The sequence below is a fragment of the Schistocerca gregaria genome, chromosome 5 (assembly GCF_023897955.1).
Source record: "Schistocerca gregaria isolate iqSchGreg1 chromosome 5, iqSchGreg1.2, whole genome shotgun sequence".
In the NCBI taxonomy this organism is placed as follows: Eukaryota; Metazoa; Arthropoda; class Insecta; order Orthoptera; family Acrididae; genus Schistocerca; species Schistocerca gregaria.
Window position 1 is genome coordinate 224,859,300 of NC_064924.1, and position 24,656 is coordinate 224,883,955.

The 24,656-nt window shown below is 40.7% G+C and overlaps 1 protein-coding gene across 2 annotated transcripts in view; it reads left to right on the forward strand.

The window, feature by feature from the left end:
* Nucleotides 1–24,656, forward strand: part of LOC126272812 (aldehyde dehydrogenase, dimeric NADP-preferring-like) — a 199,988-nt gene that overhangs the window by 131,621 nt on the left and 43,711 nt on the right. For both annotated transcript variants that reach the window (XM_049975998.1, XM_049975999.1), the window contains exons 2-3: nt 18,028–18,071; nt 19,503–19,646. In XM_049975998.1, coding sequence (XP_049831955.1) covers nt 18,028–18,071; nt 19,503–19,646 — 188 coding nt within the window. The remainder of the gene's footprint in view (nt 1–18,027; nt 18,072–19,502; nt 19,647–24,656) is intronic.

A 24,656-nucleotide genomic window follows, 5' to 3' on the forward strand; every position in this document is an offset into this window, starting at 1 on the left:
GTAGATGTAGATGTTTGTAGATAAATGTTCTCGAACTGGCCCTGACCTCGAGGCATAGCGTGACTCATCACCCCTACCCCTTTGTTCCCAGTCACCTGTGCTGTGGTGACGTTCCATACTCCATGAACAGTGTCGCTAAGCACTAACTGCGGAAACATGTGGCTTGTGATTAGCTGCTCGACCATTTTACCCATTCCTTTTTAACTCTCTACGCGTAGTCATTGTGCTACCTGGACGGCTGGTAGCACTTTGGAGCTCACAAGTGATTCCTTCCGCTGAGTTCATGCGATTTTTTACAACCACCCTCAGCAATGTTCGACGGCCCCGTCTCTCAGTACATCAGGTCTGCTTCGTCTTGGCTTAGCAGAGGTCGTCCCTTCGCATTTCCACTTCACAAGCACATCACCAGCAGTCGACCTGGGCAGGTTTTTGAAGGGTTGAAATATCCCAATGTATTCGTTACTCAGGTGACACTGAATGACTAGCCCACGTTCGAAGTCACTCACCTCTGACGCGCTCACCTTTCGTGACATCTAGCGGTCGATTCCGTATTACATAGTGGAGTCCGGATACTTTTGGTCTGATAGTGTAAAACCTATTGAACAGGATAAACGTCAGTTACATCGGTCACATATCGGATTTTGTTCAGGGCTATCTCCTCGGTATATTGATATAAGGAAAAACCATGACCTCCGGTGGCTTAATATATATTGTAATTTCATTTCGTTTGATTTCTTGTCCACGACGATCTTTTTATCTGTATTGCACTAAAAATATCTGCGCAACAGTGCAGTTTCGATAGTACAACAGTAACGAACACTTTACTCATCCATTTCAAGCTTGCATACAGTACTACTCGGCTCTATGGCGGGTTTGTTTTCTCCGCAGCAATATACAGCAGTGTGGGTAGGTTGCTGACGAAGAGTTGTCCTGACCGATAGGCATCTCGTGCATGGGTTTATTGCCTGCAGTGGAATACAGGCGCAACAGCGCTATGATGAGCTGTTTCCGCAACGACGGCAAAAACTTTTACATCCGTACATACCTCACTCCGGCAAGAACAGTGACACAACACAAAAATGGAATACTTGAGAAAAATCGATCGTAAGAAGTCTATGAAACTTACACTGGAGTAGCATAAGCTTTCTTTAAATTTCAAATTAGCATTTTATGACAGTAAATTCCACTACATGCTAAACTCCAGTAATATCGAAATCCAGTTCTGGTCTCGTCGAATGTGAGGTGTTATCAGGTAATTATCAGTTAGTTGTTTGAGTTGTCACTCTTATTGCTGTTCTAAAAACTTTTTGGTATAGCTTTGCTCATCATGTAATTCCTTTGCCTCTTTTCCACCCCAAGCAGGCATAAAGTTCTTTGAGAAGGTTCAACATGGGCTTTCTATATAGCAGAAATTCCCATTTTTTCTTGTGGGCTGTAACTCACTGCATTGCAGAGATGTCCAGTTGTTTTCTGCTGCTATTATTGATCTGCGTTTTTTTTTAATTCTATGTGGTTTTCATAAAAAGATTGAATGGGTCACTCTTCTGCACTTTGAGCACTTTTGTACCACGTTGTCCATATCAGTTATACTCGCCCTTGTCATTCTAGCACAGGTAGAAGCAATTTATTTTTAATCATCGTTTTAGCTCATTGAGGCAGACATGCATGCATGTCTGAAATACATAATGTTTATACAGTGCCTGTATCTTACATTACAGACATTGTAATAATCGATTATATTAAAAATTACATTCAGGTCAGCTGATACATGAAAAGTGTGACAACTAACAATGTGCCACTCTTCTTGTTTACAGTCCGCAGCTCGTAGTCTTGCGGTAGCGTTCTCGCTTCCCGTGCACGGGGTCCCGGGTTCGATTCCCTGTGGGGTCAGGGGTTGGGGTTGGGTTGTTTGGGGGAAGAGACCAAACAGCGAGGTCATCGGTCTCATCGGATTAGGGAATGATGGGGAAGGAAGTCGGCCGTGTCCATTCAAAGGAACCATCCCGGCATTTGCCTCGAGCGATTTAAGGAAATCACGGAAAACCTAAATCAGGACGCGGGGTCAGGGATTTCCCTGCCTCGAGATGACTGGGTGTCGTCTGTATCATCATTTATCCCCATTACCGTCGGAGGAAGGCAATTGCAAACTACCTCCACTAGGACCTTGCCTAGTACGGCGGTGTGGGTCTCCCGCTTTGTCCCCTACGCTCTGGAGGTATGGGACTTCAACATCTTGTCTACACATGAAAACTCGCCCTTAGTAACGCGGAAGTGATGCTGTTCTTGCCGTGGTGAATCATGTAGTAGCCTACAACAAAACTGGCACAGCTGCCCTCAAGTGGACAAATTGCTAGATAGAGATCTGAAGTTTCTCGTGCAGTCTGGGGCACTTCACACATTTTTCAGACATAGACTAAAAATTGTCGTTTTTCTCAGATTTTCACTTTTCTTGCCGCGGTACGATATATAATACGTCTTGATGATTGCAGACCACCACGGTAATTTTTTCACTGTTGAGAAGATATTTACGCGGAGAAAATTAATTATCGTAACACTCCGAGTAAACCATAATTACCGGTATATTATATTCCGTAACTGGAGACGACGGATCCTTCGTTCAGAAAATATACCCAAACAGGCACCACAATTTTGTTGCTGGAGTTCAGGTTCATCCTGTACATCTGAACATACATAATTGGATAACTGCGTGTATAGCTGAAAAGCTGAGCTCGGATCGAATACAGAGTTGGTCTGGTACGCCGCTCAACCTGAGCTTGGTTTTAGGCGATTTTCTACACTCGTTTAGGCAAAGATTTCAAATACGATAGCGCAGAGAACAAAGTTTACACTACTCACAAACAGATGCTGCACACGACTTTCTGTCCTTGTTTAACTAACGTTTGAGGCGATAGGACAAAAGAGTTTACATATAAATAGATTTGTCAAATCAGGAAAACATTGGCTCCCCTACGACGGTATAAACATTAGGAAGTACACGTACATAAAGGTGCAAGTCTGTGTGTATAATCCACCATAACTTAGGACGTCTGGAATAATTTCAAACTTGTTACACTTATGACTTACAATTAATACTAAAAGACAGTCATTGCGGTGATAAGATACTCCTGTTTGTGTGGGAAATTGCTGACAGGTTAGTGAAGTGCAGCCTAGAGCAACTCCAACCACACTTCGTGTATGACTAACCACATTCCACAGTTACACTTCTCTGATGATGCAAGTTTGCTAAATGTGTTGTCAGTCCTTGTACAGTAATTGTTTGATTTGTGTCTATGCACAATTCAAATTGGTTAAATGGAGCAAAACAATAATACAGTATAAAATAGTGCAGCCAAGCTGTAATTATTGTTTTGACGTTTGTCAGTCGTTGCTTTCTACTTGTCTTACCTTTTCCTACCGCCAACTCTGATAGTTGTAATAATTAATCAACGTTATTATAATCGGCGAACACGTGATTCCATCCAAAGCGACTTTTCCAAGAAATGAGCACGAGTATTTTATCCATAATCACCTGTGGCAAGATATTTTAATGCATATGCTGCCACAGTGGCATTACATTCCTGCCAGTCATTCACTGTATCCGTTGCAAATTTTATGAAATTTTGCAGAAAGTACTACTGTTGGAATTGTGATGTTTCACTACCGAACAATCAAACTAAACTAACGATCCCGGGGATCACTTTCGCGTCTTTATTCTACCAGCTGGGAACTAAAACATGGCGTACAGTGATTAAAAGGATTCTACATCTACATAACTACTCTGCAATTCACACTTCAGTGTTTGGCATAGAACCACTTACAGATTATTTCTCGATCGTTCCATTATCGAATAGCACGTGGCTATGTACAAATAATGTCTTACATAATGCATTTCTGTTCGTATTTTTTGTGATTACATGTTCGTTTGATAAAATAAGATTATATCACTTGTTTCATATGATTAATATTATTTTAAGATTGTTACTGTAAGCACCTTCACAATCTCTAATATTGTTGGCTTACAAATACGAAACTATCACTTTGTGTTACACTGATAGTATTTAGATGCACGGTGGAATAAATTATTAACATTAACCCGAAATACGACGTTATATGCTACATCTTGCAATTTCCACTCTTAATTCCAATTTGTTGTAAGTCGCTAAATACTACCATTATCAAACACTTGATCACTATAATCTGGTAATTTGCGGTCCGTTGTAAGCATACACTAGTTTTAAAGGCATCACAATGTTTGTGAAGTAATGTCTTCTGAACAATATGGACACAATGAAATAATTTGGCAGGTACATTCAATGGTATATGTTCATACTGTCTGAAAAATTTGTTGCGGAAACAGTAATAAATTAAAACGTCATGCCTGATTCTGGAGATTTATTGTATAAGCAGAGAAAATGTAGTAAGCGCTAATTCATCATTTTTGGGGCAACGGAGGGGGGGGGGGGGGGGGGGGGGTGAGAGGTCACTGAGAAAAGTTTCTTAAGGGTTTTAAATTATGTGTAAAGTTTGTTGGAAATCACCAAGTGCTCTCATTCTCAAATATTGGGTAACTACAGGCCGGGTAATTTGCGCGCCATGAGGTAGGCCCCTATGCTGCCGTGCGACGTATGTACAGTTTCCAACTATGATTCTTGTCTCACTGTGTTGAACCCATAAAATAAGACTGTAGCTCTTAATGAGTAGATTATGACAACATTTTAAATATTTAAAATCGGGTAAGAATTATATGAAATATTGAAAATACGTAAAAAAAAATGTTGGCCTTGGAAGCCGTTAGGTAGGCAACGTGCAACTGAACCTGTGAACCATAAACCAGGTTAGCCATTTGGTAATACAGATTTACATTTTCCGTGGAAAACTGCAATCTCTCGCTATGACATGGAGCGAGCCAGTTTTACTGTTCATAGTAAATCTTGTCACCGAAAAATTTAGCAACAGTTAGGTCATATATGCTTTCTTACGTTGTGTTTACATGCATACAGTGATTTCTACTTAATTGTAACAGTATTCATTGTCTCCCTTTAACACACACACACACGCACACACACACACACACACAAACGCGCGCGCGCTACTAATCATTCGTAAATTTTTGTATGGAAAGGAAAGAGTTGGTTAGCAGATATGACTGTAGTTAATTTTATCATCCGTTAAATTCACCATCTTATGGGATATCATTTCTCTTTCTAGCTTTATTTTTATGAATGTTATACTGTTTTCAAAATGCAACAAACGTGCTGCGAGACAGTTATCATTTTTGAAAAGGATGGGGCCCCTCCACGCCCACACCAACGTGGTGACCAAACCAAAAGTTCTACTGTCACCTCCGTAAGCATGTTAGTTTTGAATCAGGCGTCACAGGATGCAGGCTGTGATGTTGTCCATGCGTCTGGGTAAGACCACTCATTAACATGGTCCATCAGGAGATAGAAGTGGTCGAAAGCGATCGAAGGGTAGCGGTTGTAAGGGCAGAGGGAAAAAAGTGCCAAGGCCAGCGCCAAGGGAAAAAAACCTCTGCGACAGTAGGACGGGTAGTAAGGGCAGTAGCGGCTTGCTAGCTGCGATAGAGCATGCAAGGTGAGGTCGGTTAGCGTGAGGTATCGTGCATCGTTACCTATGTGCTGCGTGTCCGTTAGCTGAGTCAGTCCGGGTGCTGCGGCTGGGCTCGCTTGTAGTCTCCTGGGTCGGCCGCAGTGGCTTCCTCCCTGTAACATAAGAGGTCGGCGCGGCAACGTATGCGTTGCTGTTACGCCCTCTGCTGCGCCTTGTCGTCGGAGACTTGGTGCAGCTTCATCAGGCTGGTGCAGAACGGCAGCGAGGCTACCGTTCAACGTCCTCCTCTACTGCACGCCGCAGCCCTTTCGCAATGTAGCTTCAAAGAGCTCCGTTTGTTCGAAGAGCTGCGTCAGTTCAGCGTCCGAGGAAGTTTTGCCGTTCGCTCGCGACTCGGCGATAAAGGCTGCCCTTTTGGCTTCTCAATCCGTTGCGGGACCCGCTCCCGTAGCGGTCGGCGTTGCCACCGTTTCAGCTGGGGCGGCGGTTTTCTTCTTAGCACCTTTCACTTGCGGTGGTGCTGGGGCAACCGCTGGCTCAGGCGCGCGGACGTCCTTCTGCGAGGTCGCAGGAGTGTTCGCAGGTACTACTGCGCTGGGGCCTCGGGCGAAGGCTGCTCGCAGCTGCCTCAAGGCCTCTTCTTTCTCTGCAGCCACGGCGGCTGCGAAGGCAGCCCTCTCTGCCGCAATGACGGCTCTGAGGGCTGCAGTGGCCTCCTTCACGGCGGTGTCGAGTTCGAGGTCACGTATCTTCTCGGGAGCGCGGGCTGCGTCCTGGCCGCTCGTTTCCAAGCGGTCTTCCCTGCTCCTGGCAGGTGGAGCTGCTGCTGCGCCGTCCCTCTGCTGCGCCGGGCAGTTCCGCGCCCTACGCCGTTTCCGACGTCGTCTTCGCTTCTGCCGCTGCGTCGATGCGGCCGCGGCCGCCTCACAGCCCCCGGCACGGCTGCTGCTTGCTAAAACCGCACAACCGCGCCAACTGGCGACATGCGGGCCGCCACACCGGACACAGGTCGGCAGAACGTTGCTGCCGTGGTCGCAGGCGCGGCTGTCGTGCTCCCCTGAGCACTTGACGCACCGCACCGCGTTGCGGCAATACTTCGCAACATGGCCCTCGCCCTGGCACCTGAAGCACTGGGGCTGGGGGTCCATGGCGGTCGGGAGAGCCTCTGACGTCACCGGGAAGCCCAGCAGCTTCCGCAAGTCGAAGATGTCGCTCCCGCCGTCGACCGTATGCACGGTCAGGCATAGAGCGGCGCCCTCTTCTTGTTGGTCCGGTTGTGCAGCCTTGCGGTTACACCACCAAACCCGGCTCGCAGCAGCCCTTCCCGGACCGCTGCCTCGTCACAGCACCAAGGTAGCCCCCTGAGGAGTGCCTTGGTCGTCTTCATCCTTCCTGCGAAAGGTGCCTTCTCACGCGCCGGCGGCGCGTCGACGATGTGGTCGGCCACTGCGACCTTCATCGCCCTGTGGTCGGCCACGTTTGCAGCTCGAACGCAGATCAGCGAGTCTGTATCGACAGACTCGTAGACCACTTCGTTCCGAGCGCAGTTCGTCATGGTGTCGAAGAGCGCTGTCCACCCACCTTTACACTTGATGTACAAAGGGGGGACAGGCCGCGACTCGTCTTCTCGGGAGTTCCTTGCATGGTCGGCAGACTCCGTGAGTTGCGCAACCGAAGGACCCTTCGTAACGGCAGGTTTCCTCTGCGCACTCTTCTTTCCCATGCTGTGAGGCGCGAACACGACAATCTGCACGCGTTGTGAAAACAACGCACGACAATTTGCTCTCCACGGCTCCCACAGCACAGAAACCTCTTCACGAGCTCTCAACGGCCGAGTTAGCGTAGCGCGCAACGGCAGCGATGCGCTCGCCTCGCTAGCTCAGGCCGCTCTCCGCGAGACAGTTATCAGTGTGCCCAACTGTTTAAAGACCTGTTTACTAGAGGTTCTAGAGCGGACACCATACACTATCCTTGTTGTTTGTTTCTGTGCAACAAACACTTTTAAAAGTAAGTCAGTCCCAAATGTAATTTGAGGGGAGTTCAATAATTACTGCAACACATTTTCCCCTCGCGGTCATTTTCGGTTGAAAAATGCGGAGTTAGTTGTGGGACATCCCGCAATGGCCCGTATAGTTTCACGAAGTTCCGACAGGTGGCAGCGCTATATGTAGCCTCCAAAATGGCATCTGTAATGGATGTGCGTTTCAAGCAGAGAGCTGTCACTGAGTTTCTTTTGGCGGCACGATGAGTCGTTTGGGGCGCGTCTGTCATCATCGCAAGGTCGCGCAGACCTATCGGATCTCAAGTGTGCCGGCCGGCTGCACACAGCGGTGACTCCTGAACGTGCGGACGCTCTCAAGCGAGATCACAATCAAACACCTCGCTACTCAATTGGACGTCTCTGTTAGTAGCGCTGACACACTCGTCCACAAGTTGATTACTCACCTTCTAACAAAAAACCATAAAGAGCAACAAAGCATTATCTGTGTGGAATTACTTGCAGATTACGAGGCTGGTCTTGGCAATTTTTTGCCGTCACATGTGTTGAAATATGGGTTCCTCACTTCGAACTGGAAACAAAAACGGCAATCCATAGAATGGCGCCACACAACTCTCGTCCGAAGAGGAGTTCAGAGCTGCACCCTCAACCGGTAAAGTCAATGTGACAGTCTTCAGGGACTGCGAAGGCGTTATTCTGTTTGATGTCCTCCCTGTTGGCGCAATGATCAACTCTGAAGTGTGTTATACTATACACAGGAAGTGGAAGAAATGATTTCAGTGTGTTCGTTGCCACAAAAACGCAAACAAACTTCTCTTTCAATGCAAAGCCTCACGCTCGTGTGACGAGCTCACAAAACGTCATTGGTCTGTTCTTACTCACTCACCCTGCAGACTGAATTTCGCACCTTTCGGCTTCCATCTGTTTGGCCCAATGAAGGATGCACTCTGCGGGAACCAGTACATTGATTATAGGTTGGTTATTGATGCAACAATCTTGCTCTGGCGTCGACCAGTAAAGTGCTACCATGCTGGCATACGGGTCCTCCCAGTAAGGTGGCGTAAGGGCATCACATTGAACGTAGATTATCTTGAAAAATAGGGTTCTATAGTCAAAAGAGTGGGCTGGGTTATTGGAATCCTGAATAAAATCAACCTGGTTTCAGGAAAAAAATGTGTTACATATTCGTTCTGGGGACATCTAGAGAGCTGCCGTTGCGCCTGTATTTATGCTTCTAAATTTTGCACTTACTGTGATGGATGTCGAAAACTAATAATAATAACAGTACGTTACTGTCTCTACTATGAGCGAAAGGTGCATTGAGGAACGACCTCACTAGGATTATAGAAGAAAATATGAGAGGTTAATTTTTCGATGAAACTATTCCGGCATTGGCATTAAGCGATTCGGACAAGCCACGAAAAACCTACGTGTGGACTGTTAGATGGGAATCCAAACACTGCTCCTCTCGAATTCAAATCCAGACTTCTTAGACTATAGTTATTGGCCTGGTGTCATCTCTTCGGATATCCACTTGATTCCTTTCGCTCGGTGTATTGTTGACATCATCCTGTAATCCATTAGCTACTGATTCTGGCGGTGATGAAGTGTGAAGTGTAATATTTTCTTTCAAAGAGAATTAATTTCCTTCACTGACTGATAATTTCGCCTCGGAAAATGCTTTATTTCTCTGAAGACCTATTTCGTACTAACCAGCTGTGTATTTTAAAAGCAGTTATATACCGTATGTGCAGTGTGTTTCATACATTTCGGGCCAGAAACATAAAGATGGTACACAATTCATTTATTCTCGTAATAAGTGGTCAAAGTTACGACCGTTTGTCTCAATGCACGCACTTCAGCGGCACATAATATTTTTCGGTACTTTCTGGGACACTTCTGTTGTCTGTTATACAACTTGTTGCCCATCTGAGACGGGTGTGGCGCAGCGATTTCCATCCATCCAGACACTTCCTCTTCAAATTCTATCGGGGTTTCAGACAACAAACTGCTTGAAGCAACGTCTTAGTAAGACATCCATAGGAGTCACTCACACTGGCCGTGAGACAGGACTTCCTTTCTGAATTAATGATCGTGGTGTGTATTGTTCAGGTGCCCATGGACACTAGTCTCGAAGGACGGTACATCAGCATGTTTAAACCACATCGTCTCGTGGACATTAAGAGGTACAATCCTAAAAAAGTCGACCAACACCAGATAAAATATAACGTTCAAACAGATTGACAGCAGGTAAGGTTCGTGGCTTGATCTTGTTGAAATTTTGTCCACAAATTGATAGAGAACTGTTGTTGCCCATCTGAGGCGACTGTGGCGCGGGGATTTCCAACGGTCCAGACATACCTGATGGTGCTGTTGAAATAGCATCACGGTTAAAAGCAGACTCATTTACGAACAACATAAACATAGAAGGTTCGGACAGCAGTACTGAACTGAATAAGCCACTGACAAAGTTGAACCCTAGGTTGAAAATCATTTGGCCTCATTGCTTGCAACGTTGTTCATGATAGATATTGCGCTCCATCAGTACACTCCGTACAGCACTCCTAGAATTGTAAATTTCACGGGAAAGTTGACTGGTGCTAATTGATGAATTTTCCATCACAAAACCCAATATAATGTTCTCAAATTGCACTCCCCGAACAACCTTTTGTCGAGAAACTTGGACAGTTTTTCGTGTACTGAACAATCCAGTTTCTCGCAAATTTCTATTCATTGTAGGCACTGCATCGTACTGTACTGTACATGAAATGCAGTTCCGTACTTTCCAGTAACGAGTAATCCTCTATAACCATACTCGAACTGTAAAAAGACGTTAACTCCACCGTCGACATATCACAGACGATTGTGTACTATTTTTCAAGGTGTTAAAGTTATCCAGCTATCAGTTTACCGAAGCAGTTTACCTATCGGAGCAGTTTGTCTACACGTGCGTCGTGCGTATTTCTCATCCAAGACTTCGTACCATTTGAAATAATAATTTTAACCGCTGGGTCCGTATCTCAAAATACTCGTTTTAGGGCTCTCTACAATCTGAGTAATTTTGACCCAAAGGTTTTGTATAACCTATATAAATATAACTCTCACGCTATGGTACACCCAAGTTGTGTTGATACCGACTGGACAGTAGAATGTTACGCCGTGTGACACGTTCTGCGGTTCAAAGTAGTTCAGAAGCTGAAGGCTTTGGACTGGATTGGAAGGTCTGCGGTTTTCGTCCTTCATACTTGAGAGAACCCTGCGTGTTTGAATAAATACAGACGCCCTGCGTGGCTAAGGTATTTGTAACTATAGACCTCAACAGCATGTTACAGAAATCCAAATAGAAAAATTGAATCTGACCATCTCATTTATATATAATTAATAGCAATTTTAGTACCTCGCCCCTCTCTCAAATAAATTTCTACGGACACCGATGTTCGTACTTATTTCAAATGTAAGTAAATGTTGTGTGTGCAACAAAAGAGCTCAGATCATTTTTCATTTCAGGTGTAAATTTGCGACATCTTTCACTTCCTTGAGATGATGATACATTTTTTGCTGCACCATTTGATGACTCTCTCCCTAAAGACCAATAAAACCTCTCTTCTGACAACTAGTTCCATAAGCACGTTCATTGGTATTTCATAAACAAATAGTTTCGGATAGCCAAATCATTTGAAACATTAAAAACTGGTCAGGTATTTTCGTGTTGCTATTTAGTGTGCATCATGTCCAAAGATTACAAATACTTCAGGAAATTAAAAATAGAAGAACTCTTGTTAAATGTGCTGTGCAGGACAAAAGAAGTACCTTAACAAATAAATGCATGAACACAAAGGTGAGAAAGGCTGTTCCTTGAACAGAGCTGTCCCGAAGTGATCCTACGCCCTTTAGAACTGCCAAAGCTGTGCACCCTCTTCCTGTAAAACCAGATTTCTGACTTTTTCACTTTGCAGATTTAGCAAATTACTGAAATGAACACGATGAAAAATATTGCACACAGGAAACTAAATGTTTCATTGTAGTCAATAAATTACAAATTATATAAACTTTCTACACAAATTAAAAGCAAAATAACATCTCAATCTGTCTATGGCGACTACTGTAGATGATGTATAATAAAGAACAGTTTTCATTTGGTCACAAATTATTAATAGTGCGTAAATTACTAATTAGAAACAAAAGAAAAGGGCTATAATTAAGAGCTGAGAAAATATCGTTGTCAAAGAACTGTTATTTCATTATAACCTCTCTTTGTATTTCTTTGCTTTGAGCGAAGCAAACGGTGCTGCTTCGTATTCTGTCGACGGGATAGCTAAATTTGACTCTGATAAACAACCGTTTCATCGTCTCATCTTTCATTTGTTGGAATTCGTTCAAGAGATGCTGCTGTAAATGGCAATCTCATAAATTAATGCCCTTATACCTATTTTGATGTTTGGATAAGCATTCGTTAACCCATAATTTGAAACAGCCTTCAAAATATCCAAATGAGAAGCCGTAATAATGTTCTTCATCAGCTCTTTCACTTGGAATTTGAAAGCAGGTATTTCGTTAACTAATCCTAGTATATTTGGCACCAAAATAGACCCCACATCTTTCAGATTTTGATACAGGGCTCTCATTTAAGGCATTTTGTGACAGAATTAAAGTCGGATGACATATGTGAGAACTGTCTTCCATTTAACTTATTATTCTATGAAATAATTTGAAGCATCTAATCGAAAGAAGTCTCGCTTCAGTCTACGATCGGCAAATATCGGAAGCCTTTGATGAAGTAGCGTATGTGTTTCAGCATCCGCTAGCCAGTCTTTAATATTCTATAATACCGTAGCGAATTAGTAGCAAGAACACCATTATGAAATGTCAGCGAGTTTTGTATTCGGCAGGCAGCTGTGTGAATCAAATGCACTTTTGCCAACTGTCCACATATACCGTGTTGTTGATAGACGTCTGCTGGGTAATGGTCGTTTCTTTATTATGCTGCATGGACGAAATGACACTTTGACAACATCTTGCATTATAATCAAGGGCCTAAGGAAAGACTGCTTTTTGCAGACAGAAGATAGGGATGCGAGGGGTAGGGGAACTCACGAAACTCTCCCGGCTAATTCTTAAACCGTATTTCGTTCTTATTTATATTTTTCAGTTACTTTATGTGCACCCTCTGTGTCTCCTCCCATAGTAGGGATTATATCACCAGCCCCTCGGGTCGGTCCTGTTCCTAAACCTTTCTTCAGGTGTGTGCTGCTCCGAGTGAATGAAAGCTGACTAACGAATAAAATAAAAAATTGGCCATTTCCGAGTAGGAATCACGCACTGAGGGTTCCGTAAGAACTTGAATTATGTGTATAGATGGTTCACCCATTCTGGGAATTGAGAATCTCGATCATTTTTGTCTGTTGTCGACATTGATACTGACATCAGTCTCAGGCTGTTCAAGTTTTTCCAGAATGTTTTAATTTTAATAATACAAAAGCGACGCAAAATCATGCAGGACGCAGGCTATCATTTATAATTATCGGCAGATCTGCAATCAGGCTGACAGAGTCGCAATGGTAAAAGTCAAACATCAGCCAGGGAATGACTTCATTGCTCATACGACGCGTTTCGGAATTTATCGATCATTAGGAGCGATTACTGCATGGAGCTAAGGTGTGTCATGTTGTATCTGAAATAAACATCTGATGATGGATAAATTCCGAAACGCATCATATGAGCAATAAAAGCTATTCCTTGCCTGGTGTTTGACTTTTGCCATTTCGATCCCGCCAGCCTGAATGCGGAATTACTGATTGTTTTAATTTCAAGTTTGACATCGGACAACAAACAACAAAATAAATATTTCGGCTTTTCTTCCTTTACGTTTACTGTGAAGCCTTGTTTCTTGCCAAATTTTATGATTTTAGGCCAACAGCAAGTACACTACAGGTTTTGCTGAGTGACTTTGTGAGTGTCAAAATATTTGATATAAATGGCGGTCACTATTAGTTGCATTTAGTTATGTGCTTACATTTATTACACTGCCAAGGGCCTGTAGGCCTTCGTATGTGATATAAATTTCAACTTGGTACGTCTATCTGTTCCTCAGAAAAAGGATTTTCAACTGTGTGACACACAGAATGACAAACGGACAACAAAGCGATCCTCTAACGGTTCCGTTTTTACCGATTGACGCATGGACCCCTAAAAATAAATAAGAACGAGAAACATGAAACTTGTGGTCCTAAAATATTGAAGTTGGTAGAATACAAGGGCTGGATAAAAATATGGGAACACTGCGAGAAAAGTATGCTTGAACATTAATACAGATCTAGCTAAGCTTTCAGGTTGCGCTTTTGTATTTGACCACAATTGCCACTTGTACAATGTCCTCAATACGTTGCAAGCGTCAAACGTAGTCAGAACAGTGTCCTGGGTAGTATGAGTGTATTACATCTGAGCTCAGTGATTGCGAACTTGTTGATACTCATATGGTGGGTACTTTCGTAACCAAGATAGCGGAAGTGTTTGGTGTTCTCAAGAGGCAGCGTACCAAAGATTTATAGCGCATACAGGGAAAGCAGAAAAGCATTACCCGCAAGTCACAACGCGGACGAAAGTGCGTGTTGGCTGATCGTGACAGTCAGTTACTGAAGAGAATTGTGAGAAAAAATATGAGTACGACAGCTGCTAAAGTCACTACAGGACTGAGTGTCGCTTTCGCGAACCCTGTCAGCGCCAAAACAACACGAAGAGAGCTTCATAAGTTGGAAACTACTGCGCGAGCTGGGATATAAAAACCTCTCACCTGTGGTATAAATGCTCTGAATAAGAAAACGTCGTGTCTAAGTCATAAAATCTGGACTGTGGAACAATGGAAGTAAGTCATTTGTCCGAATGAATCTTGTTTCACACTGTTCCGCCGAGTTTATGTCCCAAGAGTGAAACATGGCGGAGCTTCAGAGATGGATTGGACAGCCACATCGTGATGTTCCAGGGGTCCCTTGTTTACTCTGCAAGGTCGCATTGTGCTCTAGGATTATGTTACCATTTTGGCTGATCAGGTCCAATATTTGTTCCTCAATGTGATGCTGTATTCCAAGATGACAGGACCCCTGTTTACACATCTCGCGTCATCCAGGACTGGTTTTGTGAGCATGAGGATTTGTCACATGGCCACCACAATTACAAGATCTTATACGGGGGTTGTCTGTGTTTTTGCCCCGGATGATAATTAGACGAAATATTTGTCAGGATTTGTAAGCGGTGGGTCCTTGAGGTACGCCAATACGCGAACACGAGAAGTAAGTTTAACGCGCACCCATCATCACTGTGTCTGGCATCCTAATTACGGTCGTATCGAAAGGCTCCATGGTGAGCTAAGAAAAAAAGACATATTCGTGCCCGTGGCCAGGCTAGCTAATACAGCGTGCTGCGGACGGCGGCAAGTCGCTAACTACTTGCGTCGCATTCCGGCCGGAAGAGCGTGTGCATACCAAGCAAATCTCAATATTATTGAGCCTTTGTGGTCTATTTTGGAGAGAAGGACGCGTGTCACTATTCATCTCCACAACTGTTACCTGAACCTGCCACTATTTATCAGGAAGAATGGTTGAAGGTTCCGATGAAAAGCATATAGGACTCAAGGACGTTTTGAGAGTCATTAGTTTTCCTACACCATGTTAGGCATGGCAATGTGTTGTGTTTTTGCTGTTTCCATATTTTTGCCCTCTCTCTCTGTCTCAGCAACACATTCATGGAACAATATAAATATTTCACATAAACACACTAGTAAGATAGAAGACAGTGGGTCCTGAGAAAGTTGTGCCTTCTAGCTATTATCAGTTATGTTATAGACAGTTGATTTTTAACTCAGAATGACCATATGTGTCTAAAGCCTGACAGTGTACTTGCCGTTGGCCTAGAATCACAAAATTTGGCTAGAAACAAGGCTTCACAGTACAAGTAAAGGAAGAAAATCCGAAAACTTAATTTTTGATTATGTCACACGAAAAAATATATCTTTTGTCATTTGTTACCCAACGTCAAACTTGAAATTAAAACAATCAGTAATTCTGCATTCAGGCTGACAGGATCGCAATGGTAAAAGTCAAACATCGTGCAAGGAATAACTTTTATTGCTCATATTAATTTTTAACTTAGAATGACCATATGTGTCTAAAGCCTGACAGTGCTGTAAATTGCAGAAGAGAAACCACAATTTATGCTTCATAGCTTCATTCATTGATATGTCACTAAACGGAACTGTCAATGAGATCTGTTTCAAAAATGAGAAATGCCAAAACAAGGACCACTGCCATGAAAATTAATAGTGTACAATTTTATTGATGAATTTAAGAGGCTTTGAACCATTTGTGTTAAAGCTCCACTTTCTGGATGTGGAGGTGTGCCAGCCCTGGATCGAATGTACCTGGCAAATTAATGATGAGGGTCAGTGTGCCAGCCACCTTGGATGTGGTTTTTTAAGGGTTTCCCACAGCCTACTCGGTAAATGTTACACAACTCATAAACATTTCAAAAACATTTATTCACTTTCACATGAATAAAGACTACGTGCAGACAGTTGGGTACACATATTCCATCCTAGGGGTGGATGTGGTTTTTTAAGGGTTTCCCACAGCCTACTCGGTAAATGTTACACAACTCATAAACATTTCAAAAACATTTATTCACTTTCACATGAATAAAGACTACGCGCAGACAGTTGGGTACACATATTCCATCCTAGGGGTAACAATGCTAAGTCTTGCACGAGATGGGGCACAGTGAGAACACTGCCCAGCTAAACAATGTATAACAGTTTTATTGAAAGTACACAAACCAAATTACTCCTCCTTTGGAGAAAAGTTAATCTGTGATAGTTCATGATTAACATTAATTTATAGAAGTCCAATGTATTATATGTTACTTGCTTTAGCTGACTATCAGCTGAATATCACTGACACTGTAACTCCTACAACAAAGCCACAGTTGATAGCTTTCTTCAGTTCACTCAATAACATCAGATCCAATCAGAGCACTATCTCAACTACCAGTACCATACCAGAGAACTGTAACATTACTTCATTATTTTTTGTCTATGAAAGCTAATGCATATGTCACCCATGTAATGCAGCACAGACAGTTAGTGTATAAATTCTGCTGCTACAACAGTGTGTGTTAATCTTTTGGTTATTTACAATAATTTTTTTGCATCAGAGGTAAAACAACATGAGAATGAGATGAGATTATATTATATTCAATACTGATGTGTAAAGATAAACATTTAATTCACACTGAAGCTTACAGAGGAGTATATACTTTCATATACTATACAATATTGTGACATCTTCTGATGTATGTGCTCCGAAATTCCCGTCTATTCAGATGAAATAACAAGAAGCCAATTTTTCTTCCAACTGAATGGCTCAGGAAGAGTCACCAACATTTCTTATAATAAAAGATCAACAAATTTCATTCCTACAATTCTGAGCCACCAAAGAATCAATTCGAATAGCATGGATGTTCGTCCACTCATTCAGAGTTTATGCTCACACAACCAAACCACTACAATGATGAGATGCATAGTATTCGGAAAAACATGTATGTTACACACTCCATTCAGCAGGATCCTGTTGATCTCCATTTGACACTGAATCACAACTCATCAGAAAACTAGAGAGGATTCTATTTAGTTCGTCCCTGTTCTTTACATTCCTCCAACCAATGTCTTCGGGCTCTATGGTGTATGTTAATTGCAAGCATATCATAGACTTATATGCAGTTACTGTTGATGATCTTCATCCTGTTGGTGTTTGGAAAGCACACTGAAGTTCAATGGCATTCTACCTCACATTACAGGGTAATGTGAGTAATAATCATCTCAGGTTGTTGTCAGATCTTTATTTCTGGAGATAATGCACACTTATTGTTTGCATTTGATAGTTTTGTGAAATAACAAAACTAGTCATCCTTAATAAAATGAAACTGATGATTAGAACTAAGATTCTCACCTCATAGAGTCATGTCTCCACCTTCCTGAAACCAGAGATCCTCAGAAGACTCATGTACAGGACATGGAAATTGAAATTAATGCCAGATACAGTAAACTGACCACATTTCTGATGCCAGTTTGCCTCATATCTCCTAAATATGGCTAAACAGAACCAATATTCCATATCTCAAAATGTTGTGTAGAGCATTCCATGTTGCTTTTTGATGTCTGGTTGCTTTTGTGCAATCACCTTACAGAAGGAGTTATTTTGTGCTATCGTACTTGTAGCTTCTCTGTTCTGTTACTGCCAGTAATAGCAGAAGATGTATTTCCAACTAACCTGGCATCAATATACAAAACATTACCTGAAAGCTTATTTTGAGGAACAAATTGTTATTTACTTATAATAATGACCTATTGAGAAATAATATCCTGTTATTTTGCTGACAGCTAATTTAACTTGCCCTTTCTTTTTTTACAGTGTCAGTACCCAATGGGAAACAATCAGGCACATTATTCTCAAATGTAAGTGTGACGTTTAACATTTATTTCTTCTCATAATCAATTTTAGTGAATAAATCAATTAACATTGTGGGATTCCCTGTAATCTCTTCATTCCTAGACTCACCAAAAGGCCTTTTCTTCTAATGTCAACACTGCCAATATATCACTGTAGTTTGATGCCATTACTGAAGTAATGACCTTAGATATATGTCAATGTGAGAAGTCATGATGTTTCTTCTCTCTTCTTTTTCTTTCTTTTTTTTTAAATTTATTTATTTATCTCTTGTTCCGGTGATCCATGTTGTGACACTATCACAGGATATGGAACATGTCAATTTTCAAGCTTTTGGCCAGAATTTTTGGTAATACATAAAACAAAACAAAAACAGTAAACAGTAACTTAGGTCCCACTACAAAAAATACATTTTACATATAGATAGAGATTACAAAACAAAAAACATAAACTGTAACTTTGGTCCCACTACAAAAATACATTTTAGAGAGAGATAAAGATTACAAAATAATAAGTGTTACAGAGAAATAAATATTGCAAAATATATGTTTACAATCAAAATATTCGGTATTACAAATACAAATTTGGGCATACATTTGCAATTTACAATATAAGAGATGTTAAACACTGTAGTTTAGGAACTCTTCTAATGTATAAAACAATCCTTGCAATAGGAACTGCCTTAAAGTTTTTTTAAACAAGAGATCATCATCTACTAAACACTTAATTCTTGAAGGGAGGGCATTAAAAATCTTACAGCCACTGAAATGGACTTCTTTCTGCACCATACTTAGATTTGGCTGTTCATAGTGGATATCATGTTTCCTTCTAGTATTGTGACCGTGATATGCACTATTCAGCTTAAAGATGGATTTTTCTTTTCTTATGAAGCACATCAATGAGAATATATATTGCGCAGTGGATGTAAGTATTTCAAGCTTCTTAAAAAGATTCCTGCATGTGGCTCTAGGATGGACTCCACACATGATCCTTACGGCTCTTGGGAAATCAGCCACTGTCTAAAAAAGTACTGTATGTACAAAAAAGAGCCGTAAGGATCATGTGTGGAGTCCATCCTAGAGCCACATGCAGGAATCTTTTTAAGAAGCTTGAAATACTTACATCCACTGTGCAATATATATTCTCATTGACGCGCTTCATAAGAAAAGAAAAATCCATCTTTAAGCTGAATAGTGCATATTACAGTCACAATACTAGAAGGAAACATGATAACATGTGATAACATGAGGAATTACTGTATTTTTTATGTTACATTATCCCAACACATGTCAACCTGCATTTTCTGTTATTTGCTACTTATTTCCATTTTGAAGTTACTAGTTTTTAATTTTATGTGCGTGTTGTTACTCTCTGAAGTTTCCTCAATATCTCAGAGTCTACTTTTTGTACACTGCATTCTATTTTCTTTCCTGTCGCAGGTTGTAGAGAGGGCTCGTGATGCCTTTAATAGCGGAAAAACAAGATCTGCAGATTTTCGTGAAAAACAACTAAAGCAGCTCCTTAAATTGTATGAGGAGAATGAGGATGCTATTGTTGCTGCTTTATCTTCAGATCTGAGGAAGGTAAGTCGTTTATTGCAACTTAGTTTGCAAACACAAAAATAAAACTGGGTGTGTAAAGTTTTAACACAGCTAGGAAAATGATGTATAATAAAAAAGACATTCCAAATGTTCCTGCATTTAGAACTTTTAAGTTCTCCTTTATCAAGAAATGAGGAAATAATACATGTATAAAAGTTGCACAGACGATCTCAGTCAGAACCTTTGATGTAAATTCTTACATTTTAAAAGCTTTTTGTACTAATCACACTTCCTTTTTTCCTGACAGGAAATTCTTAATTGAGACGGGGAGTTCTGCTTTATTTTTTATTAAGTTTCATTCCTGTTAACTTTGATCTGATCCAGATGAACATAAAACCAGAACAGAATTTTTAATACCCTCATTAAAGGATTAAACCTATTCTTAAGTTTTCATGAATGAAGCAGTACAGTCTGAAAGAAGAAATGTATTAAGAAATATAACCTTAAAAGATAAAATAAGCTAAACTATCCTAAATGCCTTCAATTGCCTCATAAAGTAACAGAGTACATAGCTATACATTCTTTGATCATTTACCCCCAGAAATCGTCTGATAGGGAATAAACTGTATTTGAATTTTTTTTAAATTTGTTCTTCTAGACATATTGCTCATGGTCAAAATTAGTTCTTGATGGCAATTAATCAGTTGCACAGCCGTAAGCAAACATATTCAAGAAATGTGAAGTGTGTATGTTCCATCATAACTCTATAAAATCTGGACGCTTTCAACCAAACTTGTACATGTATGCCTTATTTTCTACAAAATGATATTATTATAACTAATTTATTAATCCAAGGATAATTTTAGAATTATATTGGGTCTGTCAACTTAACAAAAGGAAAAACGTGTCGTGTGGACAGACATGAATGTGTACTCTTGTTTCATGAGGTGACAATAAGTGGTCAGCTGTAGCCTTCTTCCAGAAAGCATATGGCACATGCCTGAACTGATTTAGGAAACTGTGGCCCAAATCATAATTGCCAGCAGAGCATCTTTTAATGTAATAAAGATCTAATTAGTACTCTTTTTACTAACCCCTCCTCTGAGTTCTCTAAGTATCCTTTAATTGTGTAGTATGTATTTGCACTAGGAGCATCCTTTATTAAAAAAATCTTTTTAGAGTTTTTCTTTTGTAAAATGAAGAATCAATAACACCTGATGTAACTTCATATCTATAGTCACTTTCATAACTGCAACAGTGCAATCACTTAAACAAAATAATAACATTTTCTCCCTATATTATGACTGGAGAAATATACAGGAATTGTGAAATACTTAACTGATGAAATTCAGCCCATTGTCTATGGTCTGGGAGAGATCAGATTGTAATTCAGACTATGGTATGAAACACACCATTTTTTGTATTTAATCTGTATATTATTCCATAAATCTAGTTTTCACATAATCCATTGTGCCTCTCTGCCCAGTCACAGAAACCCTGGAGCTTCTGAACTAAACTATGTCTCACAATCTGGCCTTGCATTGGTTATTATAGAAAAAGTAACAGTCATCTAATCATCATACATTCTTAGCACTTTTGTAAAATTTTAAAGATAAATTACGTATGCACAAAAACTTAGTGTGTCAGTAAGTTAAACATGAATGCATAAGTTATCTGAAATAGCTTCTTTTCTTGCATATTAGTTTTTTTATTCAACATTTCATAAGATTTTAGTTTCGTGTAGTCATTATAGAAATATGCAAATAACAGTAACATAAAGTATATATTCTGTTATTATTCTAGAAATTATATATTGCCTATGATTACAGTGGTTCCACTGACTAAGTCATATTACTTTATACACAGAACTACCTTTAAAATCATATTAAAGGTTGTTGGCTGTAACAGTGTGGCAAATTCAGTCCCTTAGTGGTATGATGATGGAGTCAGAAATCACCAACACTCAATTAATCATACAACACTTTTATTAGCACACAATGAACACGCATGTGAAAACCCACAAACAGAAGGAAGCAAACAACATTGGTCAAAGTAACGTAAGTCGCGCAAGAGAGTTAATATTCTTGTGTTGGATAGTTGACAGAACATTTATAATTTGAATAATTGCCTATGTAATTTTTCAGTATTTTCCAGAAACTTCTGTTGGACTGTCTTGTGTGTTTAGTACTAGCATGCCAAACAAAATTTCAAGCTGTACAGTGTCTTAACCTAGCCTTTGAAATGATGTGCTGAATTTTGTCTTCTGCAGATTGTTAAATTACTTCACATGGTATTAAGTACAGATTAATAAATGTGGAAGCAATAAACATTGTAGTAAATACATGGTAACATTATAAAAATTTCAATTTATTGGGTAGTACACTAAAAGTATGTACCACCTCCTCATTTATAAAATCTGTGTCAGATATTTCCTTAATTAAACATAAAATGAAATCTAAGACTGTGACATTAAACCCCCCCCCCCCCCCCCGTCCCCCCCATCCCCCCTGTCCCCCTCCCACACACACATTAGAATTTCATGCATATCATTTATCCATGAGAATCTGCTTGCATCAGAACAGTATAGGTCTTTTTGTTAGAGGTGTCCCTGCAAAAGGTTTCAACCTGTATTATTTTTACAGTCTCAATTAACAGTCCAATTGTTGTTGTTGTTGTTATGGTCTTCAGTCCTGAGACTGGTTTGATGCAGCTCTCCATGCTACTCTATCCTGTGCAAGCTTCTTCATCTCCCAGTACCTACTGCAACCTACATCCTTCTGAATCTGCTTAGTATATTCATCTCTTGGTCTCCCTCTATGATTTTTACCCTCCATGCTGCCCTCCAATACTAAATTGGTGATCCCTTGATGCCTCAGAACATGTCCTACCAACCAATCCCTTCTTCTCATCAAGTTGTGCCACAAACTTCTCTCCTCCCCAATCCTATTCAATACCTCCTCATTAGTTATGTGATCTACCCATCTAATCTTCAGCATTCTTCTATAGCACTACATTTCAAAAGCTTCTATTCTCTTCTTGTCTAAACTATTTATTGTCCATGTTTCACTTCCATACATGGCTACTCTCCATACATATACTTTCAGAAACGACTTCCTGACTCTTAAATCTATACTTGATGTTAACAAATTTCTCTTCTTCAGAAACGCTTTCCTTGCCATTGCCAGTCTACATTTTATATCCTCTCTACTTTGACCATCATCAGTTATTTTGCTCCCCAAATAGCAAAACTCCTTTACTACTTTAAGTGTCTCATTTCCTAATCTAATTTCCTCAGCATCACCTGACTTAATTCGACTACATTCCATTATCCTCGTTTTGCTTTTGTTGATGTTCATCCTATATCCTCCTTTCAAGACGCTATCCATTCCATTCAACTGCTCTTCCAAGTCCTTTGCTGTCTGTGACAGAATTACAATGTCATTGGCGAACCTCAAAGTTTTTAATTCTTCTCCATGGATTTTAATACCTTCTCCAAATTTTTCTTTTGTTTCCTTTACTGCTTGCTCAATATACAGATTGAATAACATAGGGGAGAGGCTACAACCCTGTCTTACTCTCTTCCCAACAACTGCTTCCCTTTCATGCCCCTCGACTCTTATAACTGCCATCTGGTTTCTGTACAAAATGGAAATAGCCTTTCGCTCCCTGTATTTTACCCCTGCCACCTTTAGAATTTGAAAGAGAGTATTCCAGTAAACATTGTCAAAAGCTTTCTCTATGTCTACAAATGCTAGAAAAGTAGGTTTGCCTTTCCTTAATCTTTCTTCTAAGATGAGCCGTAAGGTCAGTATTGCCTCACGTGTTCCAGTATTTCTGCGGAATCCAAACTGATCTTCGCCGAGGTCGGCTTCTACTAGTTTTTCCATTCGTCTGTAAATAATTCGTGTTAGTATTTTGCAGCTGTGCCTTATTAAACTGACTGTTCGGTAATTTTCACATCTGTCAACACCTGCTTTATTTTGGATTGGAATTATTATATTCTTCTTGAAGTCTGAGGGTATTTTGCTTGTTTCATACATCTTGCTCACCAGATGGTACAGTTTTGTTAGGACTGGCTCTCCCAAGACCGTCAGTAGTTCCAATGGAATGTTGTCTACTCTGGGGGCCTTGTTTCGACTCAGGTCTTTCAGTGCTCTGTCAAACTCTTCACGCAGTATCTTATCTCCCATTTCGTCTTCATCTACATCCTCTTCCATTTTCATAATATTGTCCTCAAGTACGTCGCTCTTGTATAGACCCTCTATATACTCCTTCCACCTTTCTGCTTTCCCTTCTTTGCTTAGAACTGCGTTTCTATCTGAGCTCTTGATGTTCATACAAGTGGTTCTCTTATCTCCAAAGGTCTCTTTAATTTTCCTGTAGGCAGTATCTATCTTACCCCTAGTGAGATAAGCCTCTACATCCTTACATTTGTCCTCTAGCCATCCCTGCTTAGCCATTTAGCACTTCCTGTCGATCTCATTTTTGAGACGTTTGTATTCCTTTTTCCTTGCTTCATTTACTGCATTTTTGGATTTTCTCCTTTCATCAATTAAATTCAATATTTCTTCAGTTACCCAAGGATTTCTACTAGCCCTCATCTTTTTACCTACTTCATCCTCTGCTGCCTGCACTACTTCATCCCTCAAAGCTACCCATTCTTCTTCCACTGTATTTCTTTCCCCCAATCCTCTCAATTGTTCCCTTATGCACTCCCTGAAACTCTGTATAATCTCTGGTTTAGTCAGTTTATCCAGATCCCATCTCCTTAAATTCCCACCTTTTTGCAGTTTCTTCAGTTTTAATCTACAGGTCATAACCAATAGATTGTGGTCAGAGTCCACATCTGCCCCTGTATATGTTTTACAATTTATAATCTACCTTATACTTTTTAGTATCTCCAGGGTTCTTCCATGTATACAACCTTCTTTCATAATTCTTAAACCAAGTCTTAGCTATGATTAAGTGGTACTCTGTGCAAAATTCTACCAGGCGGCTTCCTCTTTCATTTCTTAGCCCCAATCCATATCCATCTACTACGTTTCCTTCTCT